A 20,160-nucleotide genomic window follows, 5' to 3' on the forward strand; every position below is an offset into this window, starting at 1 on the left:
GGCAGTGATAGGGCACCGGAGCCACCAATCACGAGGGGGCGGGCCCCAAGCGGCAGGGTGGGCGGGGTCGGCCAAGCCTCCACGTGACTGGCAGCTGCTCCAGAGAGCGCCAGCAGGTGTCTGGGAGAGTGTAGCCGGCGGGTTGGGCATCCGGAGGAGGGCGCTGGACGTCCTAGCGCAGCGCTTTCTTTGTGTCTTCTCGAGTTTCCATCTTTGTTAACGACCTTCTTGCTCTCACTCCTGCCAACACTAAGTGAGCTGGGAAGATCAAACCTGGTTTTCAGAAGTGGAATTCTCACAACTTGAAACATTTCTCTCGTCTTCCTAAAGTTAAAGATTTCATTTAGCAACTGGAGAAAGACAAGTGTTTGTAAAAGACACTATTTTGGAAAGGAAGTGTAGCTGCTGCTGCTGCTGCTAAGTCATTTCAGTCATGTCCGACTCTGTGTGACCCCATAGACGGCAGCCCACCAGGCTCCCCCGTCCCTGGGATTCTCCAGGCAAAAACACTGGAATGGGTTGCCATTTCCTTCTCCAATGCATGAAAGTGAAAAGTGAAAGTGAGGTCGCACAGCCGTGTCTGACTCTTAGACACCCCATGGACTGCAGCCTACCAGGCTCCTCCGTCCATGGGATTTTCCAGGCAAGAGTGCTGGAGTGGGTTGCCATTGCCTTCACTGAGGAAGTGTAGAGAAGCCCTTTAAAAAACACGGAGGGCTCTTTTTAATTGTGTCTCGACTTACCTGAAGTGGAAGGTGCTGTGCAGAGATTCTGCGCGTCTCCAGTGCCTGGTACAGAAATCTTCAGTATTGGATGAATTGAAGCAATTGTGCATAAAAGAGGAGGGTAAAGCGGAATGTGGTAGGTCATATTAGGTATTGAATGCATGTGTGCATGTACAGTGACTCAGTCGTGTCTGACTCTGCGACCCCATGGACTGTAGCCCTCCAGGCTCCTCTGTCCTTGGGATTATCCCGGCAAGAATCCTGGAGTGGGTTGCCACTTTTCCAGGGTATCTTCTCCACCCAGGGATGACCCACCGTCTCCTCTGGCTCCTGCATGGGCAGGCAGATTCTTTACCATTAGCATCACCTGGGAACCCTGGGTATTAGATAAACCACCTTATTTTTTCAAATGATGTTCACTCTCCTCTGAAGCCCTGTTTTGTTAAACTGCATTTATTCAGCAAATATTTACCCAATGCAAGTCTGGGGATTGCAGGTTTTAATGGAGAACAGAGAATTGTTTTCTACACACCACGTTTGAGGTGTGTCATACATCCAAGCAGAGTGGTCAGGTAGGCAATTGGATTTGCCAGCTGGGAGTTTAGGGGAGAAACCAGGGGTGGAGATACAGCTTACATTTAAGGGAGTCATCAGAGCCTCTGGCGTTCACAGTGGTGGGTGAAATGGTGTCAGTGAGAGAGTGCAGACAGAGAAAGGCCAAAGGCCAAGCTTCAGGGCATAGGGAGATAAGGTCAGGCAAAGAATAAGGAGCCATAGATAAGGCTAAAAGAGCCAGGAGTGTGGGGTCCTGGAAGCTCCATAATGAAGCATTTCAAGGAGACAGCTGGCAACTGTATCAAATGCTGGTGACAAGCAGAGTAAGACAAAGGCAGAGAATTTCCTGTTGGCCTTCACCAAGACGATGACCTTGGTTACAGATGTCTCAGTGGTGTGGACTGAAGAAAAAGAGGATGTGTGACGGTGACTACAGGAAGACAGAGAGGAATTTTGCCGTGAAGAGCTATAGACTAGCATTTGTTGATTGGAGGCAGGGATGCAGGGATCACTATTAAGTGATGGTGTGATCCAGTAGGAGGTGAATGACACAGAAAGGAAGAGCTGCAGATAAGAGGCAATGGCTGGAGAGAAGTCCTTCCTGAGGTTGGGAATCCACAGCGTTGCCCAGAGGCAGGCACTTCTGCCAACGGGATTGTCCGTGTCGCGGTGTAGAGCCAAATAGATTTCTAAATACACTTAGCTATTTAAAGGATGAGGGGAAAAAAATACTTCCTATTAATAACTATACCATAATTGGTTTATTTAGTAAATTCTAGTTTTACAGGCTGAATTTTCTGCTACTATGAAAAGCAGCTCAGTTGGAAGTAAGTTTGCTTATTTTTAAATGAGCTAAGCAGCCTGATCAATTTTAAAGCAAATAATTAATCCTCATTCAAAACCAATGAAAAAACTACTATACTTTAAAAAACATTTCATTTGTGATGCAAATGTAGACTTATTGTGTAGGGGACACAACTCATTAAACTAGATGGTTGGATGGCATCATCAACTCAAGGGAGATGAGTTTGAATAAACTCTGGGACAGTGAAGGACAGGGAAGCCTGGCATGCTGCAGTCCATGGGGCCACAAAGTCGGACACAACTGACTGAACAAAACAGGGGAATCTGCCCACATTCTTTGACTGAAATGTCAACACAGAGGAAGATGTTCATAGAGATTCCACTTCTCATTTGGGTGACAGGTAGGACTCCCTTCTACCTCTGAGGTGAGCCACGGTCAGCTAAGTCACTTTGGTCAATCAAAGTGAGCAGAGCTGCTGGCTCCATATCCAGATGGGGGCTTTGAGAGCCAGTGCACAATTCCTGATGGTTCGTTCCTTCTGCAATGATAAACTAAAACAAATGTTTACACGAAGTTCCCCACCCCGTCTGCAGGAGCTGATGATAGCGCCTTCCTGCTGACTGGCATCAGACACAGAGCACAAGCGAGGAAAAAACTTGAAGCCATTGCGATTTCGGGGGTGTCTGTTACACAGCACACTTCCAGCACATTGAGTGATGACAGATGGTGACCAAAAATACCAGCAAGTCCAGCAGATGTGTCTGGAGTGACCCCTGGGTGGGTGATGGGGCCCTTCTCTGCAACAGACAGGTAATGACAAGGAAGAGCGTGAGGAAGGAGTTTCCTTGTCTGGTGAACACTGAGTCTGAGAGGCTTCTATCCAATAGGCCAGGAATCATCAGCAGATTCATGAATGGAGAGATCAAGAGCAGAAAGATTGCCTGGAGGCAGGTGGTTAAGTAGAATGAAAAGAGAAGTTGGCTGAGGACCCACCGTAAGGAACCTTGACATTTAAAGGATAAGCAGTGAAAGAGGAGCCCATTTATGGTAGATTTTCCTTTAAAATCTTGAAAATGATACCAAGGGCTCATATGTATTTCACTCTCTCAAGGTCCTGAACAAAAGGCAGAATTCTCAGTGCTTTTCCAGGGACATGACTGCCTGTCAGACAAGAAATGCAGTCACCATCTACCTGAGGCAATGGAAAGAAGTCAACCTCTTTTTCACTGGATTCTACTGAAAACTGGCATTTCATTGTAAACATAAGCAAGTCTCCTTCCACCCATATTATATTGTTCTGTAGGGGTTGTAGAATAAGTGTGGAAGTATATTCAAGGGGAAAGAGATATGCCGAATGAAAACAAGAGACACAGCTTGGAGATATCTATCCCCCACCTGGGTCAACTTCCCCACGTCCCACATGGGCAGCTGTCTGATCCAACACATACTGGCCAGCTCTGCACAACTCATTTCTGAAAGACCATCTATTTAAGAAACTCAAAAGCCAAATCCTAAGTGTTTCAGTGACCATAAGGAAGCCAGTTCCCCAACATCTCCTCAGTTGAAGAGCACTTTTTTACACAGGGAGTGGGTGTGAGGACATCAGGGTCCTCAGGCAATGAGGAAGTGAAGTCAGGGTCTATAAGGGAGGGGGGTGAGCAGTAGGGAACGCCGTTTCTCAGGACTTGGACCACGCGCTACTCCTCTATCAGGGACACAGGCACCAGAGTTATGTTTATAAACACTTTATTCAGTTTATTATAGCAGGTGAGTTCCCAGCTAAACACACAGATACAGGTGGGGTATTCCTGGGTTAACGCAGCAGCCAGTGGGTTACACGGGACCAAGCACCAAAGCTGCAGAGTCAGACCTGGCAGAGACCTGAGACGAGGGTCGGCCACTGTCCAGACACTGATGGCTGTCCCCTTCTCCCAGCAGGGCACACCGCAAGGCACGTCTTCAACTTCATACCATTGCACTGACGTCAGGGGAGCAGATGTTAAAGAAGTGGAACCCGGGTCCTGATGCACCTTAACTGCTGTCGCTTTGTACGTCACCAAGTAGCATGTGAACGAGACTTTTGTGAACATTCTGGTCATGGTGAGCCCCAGCGTGCTAAGACTTCTTTCCCCCTCGGTGCCTCCTCGCCTGTTTTCATTCCTACCTGACTTCTTGACCTTAAGCCACACACCCTGGTGTCCAAAGTCTCATGTACACAACAAAAGTCTCTCAGTTGACAACACCTCTACCCAAAGCAGCGTCTCATGCAGAAACTCTGTGACATCAAAGAAAATGTCTCGTTAGCTGTCCCCTGGGAAGAGGGTCATCTACCCTGACCAATTCCTAGTAGAAAGTGAAATTTACAAGACAGATTTAGGGAGTGGAATATGGATCACAATTGGAAACAAACTCCAAGAAGCTGTTGTCCATGGGGACTGGACCAGAAAATGACCCGTCTACAGATGGTCTCAAGTGAAGGCTACACAATTGCTGCTCACGTAATTATTAGAAACATACTGGAGCTTACAGTTGATAATCTGCAAACTGCTGAGTAAAATGCTGCCCACAGGTAGGAGACGGTCAGTATTGAGCTCAAATCCTCTGTAAACATCAGGAAAAATGATAGATTGGAAGGGCAGTTGCAAGATCTACAGCCTTTCAAGGGCAAGAAAGGCCTGCCAGGATGTCAGAGGTTCACACACAACATTACAAGTTTAATTCTGAAGGGCACCTTGAGTTCCACTGGTCACTTTTCTGAATTTATCTGTCAGGAACAAACTTGATGTCTGACTGGGATTTAACTTTTTGGCAAGATAGAAACTTTGGTCACAGCCATTGTTCTATAAAAATGTTTTAAAGAAGTTATTATTTCTGATTAAAACAATATTTTTAGCAAGTGATACATAACAGTAACAAGAAAGTAAACATCTTCATATCTAATGTAAGAGCAAAAACTCTTTACCAGTATCTTATTTTAAAATACAGCAAAGGAGTCAGTAGTGTCTATAAACAGTAGAGAGTTCTGCTATAGGGAATCAGAAAAAGAACAAAATAAGGCACAGCCTGTTATTGTCACAGATTTGTGTTAGGCAGTAGTGTTCTTTCTGGAAGGCACAAATTGGAATCTGATTACCCAGAGGTTTAAAATGAGGGTAATGTCATATGATGAGGACAGTTAACTTGGAACAAATTTCCTTAACTGCAGTCAATGGCAATTAACCAGACAACATTACTGCTAGGTTATAACACTCTGCAACTGAAGAAGTCCTCTCCATCAGCCCACTTGTAAATCTGAAAAGGCACTGTGCAAAACGGAGGCTGGGCTGACCACGCTTCTAGTTTGGAGTGCATATTACAAAACAAAGGCACATCTAGGAAACAAACTTTACAGTCACTAACAGAAAAATAATCATTTTAGATAGAACAGTAGGCAAGCTTGATAATATAGCAGGTTCTAAATCAAAAGTCTTGAAGAGGTTTCTTGAACAGCAGGCTGGAGTTTCACTGGTTCTTCAGGAAGAGATACTCCACACTAGTAAGCAGAGAAGATTAAAAAAAGGAGGGGGGAGCGGGGAGAATAGCTGTTTAGTCTTTCAGTGCAAACACAGAATAAACATCAAACACTACAGTCTAAGTGTGAACAGAAATTCAATTTCTGGCCGATTTCCTACTAGTGGTTTCTCTACATCTTGTGGAAGATTAGAGGAGGCTGCTGAAGAAAGGATCCAAGACATGTTTCTTTAAATAGTTCTCATGTACTGGGCTACTAATGGCAATGGGCTGTTCTGATACTGTCTACAGTAGTAGTAATGGTTATAATAATAGTGTTAATGATAGTGTGGGTGTATATATGTTTCTTTATATAACTATTATTATTATATGCCAGGCACCATTCTAAGCACATTTTATATATTAACAGCTTTGTCCTCATAATAAACATATGAGGTAGGTAGTAGTATTACTGTCCCCATTTTATAAATGAGGAAATTGAGGTTCAGAGATATGAAATTACTTGTTGAAGGCCACATAGCTGGATTGTAAAGTAGAGTGATCAGAAGTAGTCCATGCTCTTCATCACTAGGCTATACTATTTCTCATGAAAGGAAATATCTGATGAAAGTATATTCAGAGATCAAACTTATGGATCAGGATAATGTTTATATTGAAAATCTCAGATTCAGCACTCAAGTATTTACAACACTTACTAACGAAAAGGAAAACCTTTGGGATACATTAACATCTCCAAGGGAACTTTTATTCTGAGCTCTTGTACATGGAGTCAAATGTGAACAGACAAGACTTTCTGCAATGAGTTTGGAGCAGGAGAACTCACCGATGATGATAATGATGATGATGACCACAACGCTGATTCCTATCGCCCACATCTGTAACCAAATATACGTCCACTTCACATTCAAATCCAGAGATTAATGTGCCAACTGAAGAGTATCATTTAGTGTCATTCTAGTCACAGAAGAAGTTAAAGTGCCCACCCATCCCAAATAGTCATAATTATTAAGGCCTAAACTTAATGTTCTTATTAATGTTCAGATAGGTGCTGACGCTCACCTATCTGCTTTTTTATAACACGTTCAAATGATTTATGGTCCCTAGATAGGCATGTCTGTGGATACATGGATTGAGCCTGTGTCAGCTATCAGAAAGTGTCACTCTTCCAACCCAGGAAGGGATGTGACTGCGGTCCACTTTGGGCCCTGCTCCTCATGTGGTGCTTCCTGCTTTTCTGTGGAGCATGCTGCAGCTCTCCAGCACCTCTTTCCTTTTACCCTGGAGCCATTTGCACCTGCGTGCAAACTGACCTTCCTGTTCCAGCCCTCTCCTGTCAGTCTGTGTGCAGGGCTGGAAGGGGTTGCTATTTGTGACTGATTCTGGACCTGCCTGGTTCTACAAACTTCTGAAGGTCAGCCACAAAGCACGGAGCATTCTCAACTGTGGGGGCAGAAAAACGATATGTAGTCAGAGTTTTAGATTCAAAGTCAATGCAAATTTCTGTGTGGGAAGTCAGATTCACCTCTAAGGCTCATGAAAGTCCAGTATTTGTAGCCTTTGTCTACCGCCTTGAGACAAGACGGTGACTTGATATAAAGACCAGTTAAAAGCGAAGTACCTTGCAATTCTTCCACCAGTATTTTCTCTTCAACTTGGCAGCACTTGTTTCAAATTGGGAGGCTCCTGCCTGCAGCGCATCTGCACGGTCATCCAACTCAGAGAGCTTCTGGTCTCTTTCCAACACTTTATCCACATTGACTCTCATGATGTCCACCACCTGAAGAATATGGTCACATTCAGGTACAAGGAAAGGAAGGAAAAATGCAACTCCTCAATGAAGTGTACTGGCTTTTTTTTTTTTTCTGGTCAGCTCTTTACGCTTTTGAGTCAAACTTTCATTAAAACAAAAGAAAAAAGGGTTGACTGTTTCACGATAAAAACACTCAGCCAATTAGGATAGAAGGGAACTTCCTTAACATGTTACAGGGTATCTGTGGAAAACAATCAATTAACATCCATGCTCAATTGTGAAAGACAAGGAGGCCCACCTTCACTACTGCTGTTCAACATCGTACTGGAAGCTCTGGCCAGATAGGAAAAAGAAATTAAAAGGCATCCAAATTAGAAAAGCTTCCTGGTGGCTCAGCTGGTAAAGAATCTGCGTGCAATGCAGGAGACCTGGGTTCGATTCCTGGGTTGGGAAGATCCCTTGGAGAAGGGAATGGCTACACACCCCAGTATTCTGGCCTGGAGAATTACATGAACTGTATAGTCCATGGGGTCACAAAGAGTCGTAAACCACTGAGCAACTTTCACTTTCCTTTCAAATTAGAAAAGAAGTAAAATGATCTCTGTTTGCAGATGAGTCCATGTACAGAAAATCCCAAAGAATCTACCAAAAATTCCCTACTAGAGTTAGTAAACAAACTCAGTAGTTTTAGGGTACAAGATCAACAGCCATAAATTAGTGTGCTTCCATAACTAGCAATGAAAGGGAAATTAAGAAAACAATTCCATACAATAGCACCCCCAAAAATAAAATACCCAGGGATAAATTAAACCAAGGAGGCCAAAGACTTGCACGCTGAAAACTACAAAACACTGACAAAAGGAATTAGACCTAATGAAATGGGAAGACATCCCACTTTCATAGGTTGAAAGACTTAATTAACAGTGTTAAGACAGCAAAACTCCCCCTAGTGATGTACACATGTATAGATCTCTATCAAAATTCCAATGGCTTTTTTTTTTTGCCTAAATGTAAAAACTAGTCCTCAAATTCATATGGAATTCCAAAGGGCCTTGAACACTTGACACAATATTGAAGAAGAAAAACAAAATTGGAGGAGTCATACTTTTGAGTTTCAAAACTTGGTGCTTAGATAGCCACATGTGAAAGAATGAAGTTGGACCCTTACCTTACCTCACCTGCACAAATTAACTCAAAATGGATCAATGAGCCAAATATAGAGCTGAAAACTATAAAACTCTTAGAAGAAAACATAACTCTTTACAACTTTGGGTTTGGCTGTGGATTTGACCCCAAAAGCGAGAGCGACAAGGGAAAAAACCAGATATTCTGAATTTCATAAAAATTAAAGTCTTTTGTGCTTCAAAAGACATTATCAGGGATATGAAAAGCCAATCCACAGAATGGCAGAAAATATTTGCAAATCATATATCTGACAAAGATTTAACACCCAGAATACATAAGGAACTCTTTACCAACCAACATTAAAAACAGACTACCCATTTAAAAAACTGGTGATGGTCTTGAACAGACATTTCTACAAAGAATTTATACAAACAGCCAACAACCACACGAGAAGATATTCAGCATCTCTGATCACTAGGAAATGCAAATTAAAACCACAAAGAGTTACTAATCCATACTCATTAGGATCAGTTCAGGATGGCTATAACCAAAATAGTAGAAAATAACAAGTTTTGGTGATAATGTGGAAAAATAGGAACTCTTGGACATGGCTAGTAGAAGGCAAAATAGTGTAGCCACTGGAAAAGTGCGACAGTTCCTCAAAAAGTTAAATATAGCATTACTATGGTGGTGGTTTAGTCACTAAGTCATGTAGACTCTTGTGAGCCCATGGACTGTAGGTCACCAGGCTCCTCCATCCATGAACTTCCCAGGCAAGAATACTGGAGTTGGTTGCCATTTCCTTCTCTAGGTGATCTTCCCTACTGAAGGATCGAACCTGCATCTCCTGAATTGCAGGTAATCTCCTCCATTGCAGGCAGATTCTTTACCACTGAGCCACCAGGGAAGCCCTTAGATACATAACCAAGAGAAATGAAAATAGATGTCCACATAGAAGCTCAAGTGCAAATGTTTATAGTAACATGATTCATAACAGCCAAAAGGGGAAAACAACTCAAAAATCTACCAACAGATGAATGGATAAACTGAGGCATCCATCTGCAATGGAATACTATGCAACTACAAAAAGGAATGCTGTACTGACGGATGCTACAACAGGGATGAATGTCGAACAAAAGATGCTAAGTTCAAGAAGCCTGACACAAAGGCCACGCATTGTATTATCCCTTTTATATGATATATCCAGCACAGGCAAAACAATAGAAACAGAAAGTCAATTAGAGGCTACCACTCTGGAGGAAGAGGGAATGGGAAGTGATTACTAAATGCCTACAAGGTGTTCTTCAGGGGTGATGAAGAAACTGGAGCTAGACAAAAGGCATGGCCGCAGGGCATTGTGAACACACCACATGCCACTGAATTACACAGTCTAAGGTGGCTATTATGCATGTCTATTATTATGCAAATTTCCACATTGTGAATACATCACATGGCATGAATTACACACTCTAAAGTGGCTATTATGCAAATTTCCACCTCAGTTAAAAACAAAACTCTCTGGTAAAGAAAAAGTACCAAGGGGATCCCCTTGGTATCCCCTCCTGGGATATGTGTATACCTTTGGCTAATTCATGTTGAAGTTTGACAGAAAACAACAAAATTCTGTAAAGCAGTTATCCTTCAATAAAAAATAAATTAATTTAAAAAAATGTAAAAAAAGGAAAAGGACCCAATTTGAGTTCGTAAGTAAATAGAAGTTTCATGGAAGATGGAATTAGAATGGGTTTCTTAGCATGAAAATGTAAAAAACTCAGAATTTAGTTCATAAACAAAACCATCGGACCAAGATATTGCCATAAGATTTAACAACGGGATCTAACATTAGTTTAACTCTGCTTTTTAAGACAGGTAAATGCAGAAAGACCAAGACAGCCTTGCTCAGCTATGATGGCTTTTAGGACTAAGGAAATACGAGCCTGAATTTCTCAAATAGTCTTCCATTGTAGGTCTGCACGTAGAGGGCAAAAGAAAAAATGCTCTGAGGGCCTCCGAACCTAACATTTCCACAAACACAGATCTGCTGGGTTAGAGCACTTTGCCAGCACCCACCTCCTGCACAGCACTGGATGGCAATCGACAGAGATTTGCTGGGCTGGGTAACTGGTAAAAAGCATCCTGATGAAAAATTTGTTCAGAAGGATTCATCCTAGCTTCTGCAACCTATAGACCTCATCCTTAAAATTTTATTATTTTATAAAGCAGTTCTTTTTTCTTCTCTAATATTTAATTTATTGTGGCAAAATATACATCACCAAGTGATTCTCGGGAGGAATGTCCTCAGGGAGAAGAGCCTGTACTTTAGGTGTGTGATTTGGTTTAAGGAAAACAGGCCTGAAACCAGGAGGATGTGACTTCTCAGAAGCTTAGAAAAGGGCTCCCAAAACAGTAGGGGTCAGATTTTTGTTACAGTTAGGATAGTCCAAATTTACTTTACGTTCACACTTCTATGATACTTTTCCTAAACAGAACTATTCCCAGAGTGTTCTCATGTTGGCTTATAATTCAGGTTTTCAACATTTCAGAGCAATACCTCATCCACTTGATTTTGTGTCTGCTGAAGTCTTCTACTACTGCCAGCGGCAGTGCTTGAACCTGCCGGTGCACTTGTAGTCCTGAAACATGTAAAGACAGGCAAGAGTAAGCTAGGATTCCAAACACATTTCTGTTAAGTATGTGGATATTTTCCAGGACTCTCAGTGTTAGAAATTTCAGAACTAAAGCTGAAAATGAACATCATTTCTGCAGCAGTGAACAAAGGTTCTAAAGACATCCCTTCTAATTCCTCTAAAATTTCAAAGATTCACCCACATGTTAAAAGTGACCGAGGTCTAAAGTGAAGGTTTAATAGGTTCTCCTTTGTATCACTGAAGCATCTGTTCCTCACATGAAAGTCAAAGTGTTAGTCATTCAGTGGTGTCTGACTCTCTGACCCCATGGACTGTAGCCCACCAGGCTCCTGAGTCCACAGGATTCTCCATGAACTGAAGACAGTTCTTCAGAGTGGTGAACAATTACAGAACACCCTTTTTCCAGTACAGAGAAACAGACTCACTTAGAGAAAGAAAGTCAGGAACACTAGGATACAGGGAGTGGGGGCAGTGTGAGTGGCAAAGATAAGATGAAGCAAGGCTCCCTCTCTTGAAAGATACTTCATTTTTTTTTTTTCATTTATTTTTATTAGTTGGAAGCTAATTACTTTACAATATTGTAGTGGTTTTTGTCATACATTGACATGAATCAGCCATGGATTTACATGTATTCCCCATCCCGATCCCCCCTCCCACCTCCCTCTCTACCCGATCCCTCTGGGTGTTCCCAGTGCACCAGGCCAGAGCACTTGTCTCATGCATCCAACCTGGGCTGGTGATCTTTTTCACCATAGATAATATACATTTTTCGATGCTGTTCTCTTGGAACATCCCACCCTCGCCTTCTCCCACCAGAGTCCAAAAGTCTGTTCTGTACACCTGTGTCTCTTTTTCTGTTTTGCATATAGGTTATCATTACCGGAAAGATACTTCTTTTAAAATCCTCATTGAATGCTTTACTTTTCCCCCAGATAGATCTTTTTTGAGCACTCTGGCTTGGAAGTCCTAATTGCTTCCATGACCTGGTTGGCAATATTTTTGATTTTTCAGAGATACCTATATACAGTCTTGCCTACAGCCTTGCCTTCTCCTGAAGATCCTTCATGTGTCTTAGAGAGGTCTCTTCCCTGTGTCTTTCCTATAACACCCACTGATTCATTGATTCAATAGACAGTTATTTTATACCTACCATGTGTCAAAGGTCAGGGATGCAGCAGACCCCACCAGGCCCTCAGAGTTTATTGTCTGATAGATAACAGTAAAGGGTCATGTACTATGCATTTGCTGCAAGCATTTTCTCATTTAGTCCTCAAAACTCTTTGAGGGGGACACTACTACTATTAACCTCATTTTACAGAAAACTAAAGTAAGGTTTAGAAAGTCTACACCACCGGCTGCACTGGAGCCTGTGTTTAGACCAGGTTCTGTATAATTCTACGGATCTAGATTTTAACCGCTGCGATCAGCTGGCACAGCAGCCTCAATCAGGAACCCTTCAGAGGAAGGGTGTCCCTAGTTGCGGGAGAAACCGTGGGAAAGCACCCATTCCTTTCTCCTCTGTAGGTGAGCGACGAGCAGTTTGAGGCGGTCCTTGTGATTTCTGACCCTTAGCGTTCTCTGAAATGTTACCACGGGAAATTCCTGTTTTCAAGGGCCACTACAAGAATGCTTCTGTTTAAAAGGAGAAGGCCCACAGTTCTGCGCCTGAGTCCTCTGAGACCACAGGTGCTTCAAGACAGGGCGGAGGTCCTTCTTCCCCTTGCAACTTCCGGAGTCCAGCCCAACACCAGGCGGGGAGCAGGCGCTCCAGGACGAGGGCAGTGGTCACAGTACCCCTCAGTGAACTTGGGGGGGAAGAAGGGGAAGGGGGTCGGAGACGAAGCAGAGGTGACGGTGGAATTCTCCCTACCTCTGGGAAACCCCGGCCGCCCCGCCCTCACCCCTTCCGCGTCCGCCCGACGGCCGTGAGGCCCTCCAGCGCGGCCGGCGGCGCCGCCGACCTGGCCCGTATGCAGCCCGCACCCCCGGGGGCCGCCGCCCACCCCTAGGCCTTGGGAGCCCCCGCGCACAGCCGCGCGGAAAGCACCCGCGTCCGAGAGGCGGCAGGCGGGAATCGGGTCGGGCTGGGGTCCCAGGCGCGGGCCGCGGTCCCCCGGGCCCGAAGGCCCTCCGCGTCGCGTCCTGTCACTCACATTTTGGCGGCGGAGGCAGCTAGCGTCTCAGGATCGGCGGACTGACACTGCGGAACCGGGGGCCGGAGACCTGGGCGGGGCGCCGGCGGCGCAGGGGCGATGACGTCACCGGGAGGGGCTGACGGGGTGGGCGGGACGCGCGAGGCTGCGAGGGTCGCGCCGGAAGGGGGCGGGGTGTGTTAAGGGCGGCTCCCCCCACCGAGCGCTGCGGCCGGTTGCTGGGCGACTGCTGGCTGTCGGTGCCCGCGGCAGTGCTGACTTGGGGCACGTGAAAAGGCACCACGGAGATAAATGAGGGTGTGGGTGTTTTACGTTATTCTGGGCCCGTGAGTTATTCCTCTGACCGTGACAGCATTGGAGACAGCCCTTGGGCTTCTGCTTAAAGTTCCACATTAACCCAGTGGTCCTGGAGACACAACATTTTCGCAAGAAACTTGTTAAAATGGGAGAGGAGGTTCATTCGTAGTATTTGTTACAGGCGTTGATTGGGTTAGGTTTCCTTTTCGTGTGTTCATTTGTAACACAAATATGTTATTGCACAGACCTTATTATTAATATAATCTCTTCATGGAATTCTTGATATCAGGGACTGTACTTTATACCTTTACAGGTCCTCAACTTCTGGATTTCCGGTTGAGGCTGAGGCACAAATCTGAATGTAGTGCTTTACTGTACAAGGAATTTCAGTTGTACTAAAAGCGTTCCCACCAGCAAAGGCAACTGCAGCGTTAAACAGAACACCAGTAGGTCAACTGGAAGAATAGATGAGAAATGAAAAAAATAACGTCAAACTGTCTTTTCCAACTCTAAATGGGATTTGAAAAAGAAAATATTATTGTATGTTAGAATAAGAAAGAGTGTCACAGAGGTGAAATTCGGATTGGGTTAAGTAGGTAACGAGAGAAGTTTCCAGTTATGGGAGGAACAAATCATGAACCAAGAAACAGTGGACCTGGACACGGTTTGAACAGACCAACCAGAGGGTGCAGGTTGGGGCACAGATGAAAATAAGACTGAGTTGAGAGTGAAAACAAACAAAGGAAAATGTCATCTCAGTGCGGTGGGCTCTGGAAATCACTGAGGCTTCATGAAACTGGGAGATCTATCATGCAAAACTTGTCTGACAGCAGCTCCAGAATGGTTTAGAGGGAAGAGGCACCACCAGGGAGTTGAGTTTCTGCAGTGAAAGGGAAGGAGACTGATGCCAGGGTTCCGGGAAAGAAGGCTGGGCTTGGTCAGCTGAAAGGTGCATTTTTTAAAACATCAGAGGATTTTAACTGAAAAGGTGAATTTCGATCCATATTTTTATCTTTCCCATAAGTACACTTAGGCTGAGAGGTGCCTGAGAAGGTATATCAATAACTCAAGGACAGTGAATATTGATAGATGTAATATACACATAATCTAAAGCTCTTTGAGATCCTCCTTGAATCCAACAGTGGACAAGCAAGTGTTCTAGGAACAGTGGCTCTATCAAGAAATGTTCTCTTTCCTGGACAGACCTGAAACTATGTAGCATTCCATGTCAAAACACTGCATCAAGAAGGAACTATTTGAAATGATTTTGTAAGGTTTAAAACCTGCTGATCACCTTGGATTTCAGTATCAGGTGAAGTTAAAGCAACACACACATAGTATGGGGAAATTTTCTTCATTTTTAATTTACAGCAGAAAGAATATAAAGCATTCAGAAAACATTTTCCATATTTTAAGGGCAATTCAAAACATTTTGCATGGTTTCCAGCAGCTGAGTTCTTCAACAGATCCATTGATTCAATGATGCTTTACATGCACAATTACAAAAATAAAACTTACAAAAAAGAAGACATCTAGACTAGTTTTACATGCAAGTCTCAGGGACCCCCCATTGGGCGCCAACTACTGTGTGGAACTGCCATAAGCGACCGTGCAGCCAGAGAGGGGTTCGAGTTATTGTCTCGATTTCGTTCACACAGTACAGCTGATTTCAAATGGGTAACAAGTGTAGCAATTAAATCATCAGGAGACAGAATAAGATTAGCTATTAATTTTATAATGAAATCCTACTCCTGGCACTTGGGAATTCAGATTATCCAAGAAAGCTGCGCTTACCTATCATCTTATATTCGAAAGTAAGATTCACAACCAAGAAAAAGCGGTCAAAAATGTTTCATTTCAGTGGAAGTGCATTTGTACCTCACCTGGGATTCACAGTTGTACTGGTAGATGACACTGGTAGGTTTTGAACCTACTTCTATCCTCTCCGTAAGAACGCTCCTAACTCTATGTCAATCTTTTATCTTCCAGATTATCTAGCTTACTCAGCTAATAATGTAGCATGTGAGACATTAAAAAAAAAAAAAAAAAGTGAGGGTTAAAGCAAATCCACTGAGGTCATTACTCCTGTCAAAAGATCGGCTATTTGTACCACAATGGAATAAACGTACCTAAATTCAGTATTACTGAAGGATATTCTGAAAGAGCTGGCTTTCACATTCTCTTCCCATTGATGAATGCAATTGTGTGTTTGTAAATTACTCAGTGTCCTCCTGTAGGTCAAATTGTGGGAAAATAATGGGTATTTGGGGGAACTGCAACAGTTGCAACAAAACCCACACATTTAAAAACAAAATTGAGTCAGGTCAGTTTACAAATGTACAGGTGGCTGCTAGCTGTGGGGCTGTCACCGTTGTCAAAGCTGATCACAAGCAGTAAGACATATACTGTACAGTAATTCGAGGTTGGCAGTGAAAGGAAGTAATTAAAAAACAAGTACAATTATAGAAAAGGCACCAAGAGCACTGACCCCAGTTGTTACCACAACTTTTTGTATCTACCTTCCTTCTAAGACACCAGTTTAAAAGCTGATTTGTGAATATTTTTAGGCTTCACAACAAGCCTTGAGTTTTCACTTACAGTTGGCAGCCAGAACCAAGGGAAAAAAAAAAATACCAAAACTATTCTCTCAGCTTTACACCAACTGATCCTGAAACTTAACCTGGGAATTTTAAACTGGCATCAGCAAGTGCGAACTTGATTCTCTCAATTTAACATTAGTAGTTGAATTGTTAAAAAGCATCAGATTTCTTTGGCTCCTCATTATGTGGAAATAGTAATATACCATGACATTCCTACGAGACCAGTTTGCATCCTTTTAATTTGTAGTTATTTTGTGTGCAATTTTCATTACATTTTCTGATTTCCAGCAGGAGATATGAAAACGTGAGATATTTTTCTATTTTTCATCCTATTTCTTTTGTCATGTTTTGACCATTCTAAGTGTTCTTTGTTGGAGTGAGTGGATGGTGTTAAGCTATATACTGATTCATCTTAATGATTATCTGTTTAGCAAAAGTAACTTAATTTTCTTAAGCAATATCAGCATTCACATTACTTGGCACCATTGGCAAAAAAATCTTTTAAATAAAATAAAATAAACTCCTGGTAGCCAAAATTAAATGTAAACATATCCTTTTTTAAGTAATGTTACTCTGCCTTTTTTCCTAAGTCTTAATACAGTAGCTCTTTTTTTTTTTTTTTTGCAGTTTAGTCATGCTTTAGCAAAATGTTCTTCTAAAGAACATTTAAAATAAAGTACTCTTATAGTGAAATAAAGTTTTTTTTTTTCATTTTACAGACCATAGCCACTAATGCTTTGCTTTTTTCATTTCTTTTTTCTTGATTTCATGCACATATCTCTTTGTTTTAATATATACAATATATACAAACAATACATCCACAATTTTTTTTCTCGCTCATTCAGACAAAACTATACAAATAATTTTATCTTGCCATGTTATTGACCTTTGTGAATAAAATATTTAGCAATTAATATAATCCCTTTCAAATATTTTCTCACTTTCCATTTCTACCTTCTATATATACACAGAAACTGCTCAGGTTGGATGAGATATAGCCAAAAATATGGAATTTACTGGCCAGAACGCAGCACCACACTGATCTTTTAGGTGGCAAATGTCCAGGCAAGGTTCATGATTCCTTAGAATGACTACAGTTTCCAAGGCTACTAAAAAAAGCTACATGCTTTACCAACTCTCTAAGTAATTCTCATTGCACAAGAAAGTAAGGCAAAAAAATTAAAGTGCTGAACATGAGAAAAGGGATAAGATGATGACTCTCCTCGCAGGTTCTTGGGAGGTGGTGGGGACAAGAAAATAAATTTAAACTGTACGCTGTTCCTCATCACTTCCCATGCATTACCCGTGTACCACGCACCCGCCCCCTCTGCAAACTTCCACAAAACACTAAAAACCTGCAGATTTTTAAAAGTTGCATTAAGTGTGCTGTAGAGATTGAAACACAAACAGACAAACAAATTAAGATCAAATAAACACAGTGAAGGAAATGAGAACACACGGACCCAATAAAGATTTGTAAGATCTAAGCCCTCCACTGAGAATCAATCCCCAAAATTCAGCTTCTTGGAAATAACCGACAGGTGCAGGAACAGCATTCTCTTCGTTGCTAGTGCATCCCCACCTTTTCTTATCTATATTTTTGGTATAAATATTTGTACAGTTCCACACGATGTTTGAATACAGCCCTATGTGAGAAGGAAGACGGCTTCTTCCTAAGAGGAGGAAAGCCTCTTTCGATTCCTCGTGGTGTCTTGTTTGCCCATGATCCAACAGAAGATTGAGTTCCAAGATGTCTTGCTGATCAAATTAAAAGTTGTCCATGAAAGTGCAAATGCAATGACCAAAACATTCCTGTTAAAATCCTGCAGCTGATCTCCCCAAAACTGCAGAGGGATTATGTGTGTGTATGTGTGTGTGTGTGCATGTGCGTGTTGTTGCATGTCTCTGCTAAAAACAGAAATGAAAACAGTCTGAAAAGCAGTGTCACATTGCTAAGGGATGCTGTTGTATGTCTTCAAGTTCCTTGGCCTTTTTCAATTCTTTCACTCTGGAAGAGAAACAAAACAAAATACCAGGTGATAACTATAGAGTGAAATTGTCACCAGATAAAGGAAAGGGTGTGGCCATTTCCCCAGGAAGTGAAAAGCCAAGACAAAAACCCTTCTGAGGACTGATGGCTAAGGAAACTCCTGTGAAATTGTTGGGGAAAATATTCAAGAGGAAGACTGCAGCCTTCCTGAAACTCTCCTCTATATCAAGAGCTCTAAACATAAAGCAAAACCAAAGTTGAAAGCATTAAATCAAGTCTAACAATAACGTGCTCCTTCTAGAAAAAGTTAATTGATCAAATAACTCTTTTTAGCCTGGTCGACCCCCATGAATGCCCTGTGATTCCACAGGATGCAAGCTAGGGAGACTGCACACACATTTGTTCATTAGCTTTTGATATTTCTAGGGCATGAGTTCTTGCTTTGCTCACAGAATCAAGATCCTGAGCTATCTTGAACCTGATGGGCTCCCCTGCACAACTCTTTTTTGGCCCAGGTATTATTCAGTCTTTCTGATTTTCAGAATTGCTTACTTTCCTCCCATTCCACATTGTAGCTTTGAAAGATGTTTGGGTCACTTCCCTGCGCCCTCCCCCCCCCCCCCCCCCCCCCGCCCCTGCCCCACCTTGCCCCTGGGTAGACAGCACCAGGGTGCAATACCAACAAGGTACTTCATTCTGTTTATCAAATGTGTTGTGGTAAACAAATTTAAGTTGCTATAAATAGAGTCAGGGAAAGTTCACAGCAAATTATTTGTTGATGACTGCTTTCAGTTGAAATTTTTTAATATAAAAATTTGCCTTGGCTTTTGAATGAATATGGCCACCTGATGCAAATGGGGACCTGGGAAAGAGGTTCTAAGCTAAAGAATATATTTCTCTTTATTGTCAGATAACTAAGAGCTTGCCTGACTACTGGATTGGTCAAAGGCAAGTGTGACTTTAGGATCTAACTTCTGAAGTCAGTGTGCGCTGTGTTAAGTCATAGATTGCTGGCAGCACTGTATGCCATGTGGTAACATTTGTTTACTAAGAACGGGTGTGAGAGGATGATCTTAGCCACACAGCAGCGGCAGTTTCTCTAGACACATACATTCTACCTCAATAGTATGACAAGAAAAAAAATTTGATTTGTTTTCCCAATATGGTCCTGTGCAGAGCCAATTCCCAAATACCGTTTTCTCATTCTCTAAGAGAAGGGCCTCTCCTGTTATCTCAAGTTATATGGATAAGTTTAAATTTTATTTTAAGGTGACTGTCAGTTCCCTTTCTAGAGAACACTCGAGTGGAAAGAAAACATTTTGAAAAACCAGTAATAAGTTATGGCTCTACTGAGGTTGGCATTCAATGAAATGGCACGTGTGCTATAATAGCGATTGAAAAAAATTATATTTACCACCTCCAAGCAGAATCATTTCTGAGTATTCTGTCAAGTTGATATGACCTCTTCAAAGAGAAGATGCTCTCTTTCAGAAAAAAAGCTTTGTCATTTTATCATCACCAAAAAGAATTATAATGTTTGAAAATGTACTTCTTTGTCTGATTTATTTACTAAATATACCAAGCCCAGTTTGCTCAAACAGTATATCTTTGAAACTATGAAAGCCTTCTTTCTTAACAGGTACACTTAGAATACCCTGCTGTATTCACAACTGCATCCAGGTATCACTTGAACTTTACGATTAAGTACATTATGGATTATTAAATTTTGGGGTACTGTGGGTCATACTGCAGTACAAAAATGCACATCATTATAGGTCCCTAATTTTGGACATGCATACTTGATAAATAAATGGCTTTTTAAAAATTGAAACATGCCATATTCTGTGTTCAATTTTTAAACATGCAATATCTATACTAACAGTCCTCTGGCTGGAAGAATGCAAGGCATGCACCGATGCCACCTTTCCTTCTGGGCATGCAATGTACCCGGCCTTGTGCAGACCTCCTTGCTGAATTACTGCAATGTGCATGCTACTTCAGA

The 20,160-nt window shown here is 42.3% G+C and overlaps 2 protein-coding genes across 2 annotated transcripts in view; both read right to left on the minus strand.

Moving 5' to 3' along the window:
* Window positions 1–3,814: 3,814 nt before the first annotated feature.
* Window positions 3,815–13,380, minus strand: VAMP3 (vesicle associated membrane protein 3). The gene is made up of 5 exons (XM_061160491.1): window positions 13,272–13,380; window positions 11,022–11,103; window positions 7,214–7,372; window positions 6,419–6,470; window positions 3,815–5,617 (listed from the first exon to the last, which is right to left on the minus strand). Coding segments are annotated over exons 1-5 (315 nt in total). The 5' UTR covers window positions 13,274–13,380; the 3' UTR covers window positions 3,815–5,597.
* A 1,536-nt stretch (window positions 13,381–14,916) lies between these two features.
* Window positions 14,917–20,160, minus strand: part of CAMTA1 (calmodulin binding transcription activator 1) — a 965,206-nt gene continuing 959,962 nt past the window's right edge. The window contains exon 23 of the mRNA XM_061160492.1: window positions 14,917–18,176. Within this exon, the coding sequence (XP_061016475.1) occupies window positions 18,113–18,176 (64 nt within the window). The 3' untranslated portion in view covers window positions 14,917–18,112. The remainder of the gene's footprint in view (window positions 18,177–20,160) is intronic.

Source organism: Dama dama, chromosome 14, assembly GCF_033118175.1.
Source record: "Dama dama isolate Ldn47 chromosome 14, ASM3311817v1, whole genome shotgun sequence".
Taxonomy (NCBI): Eukaryota; Metazoa; Chordata; class Mammalia; order Artiodactyla; family Cervidae; genus Dama; species Dama dama.

Excerpts from the sequence above, each read along its gene's own strand:
- VAMP3 (XM_061160491.1), bottom strand. Across the intron at positions 7,373-11,021 it reads CACAAAATCAAGTGGATGAG|GTGGTGGACATCATGAGAGT; the intron begins GTATTGCTCTGA and ends CATATTCTTCAG. Across the intron at positions 5,618-6,418 it reads CATCATCATTATCATCATCG|TGTGGAGTATCTCTTCCTGA; the intron begins GTGAGTTCTCCT and ends TCTGCTTACTAG.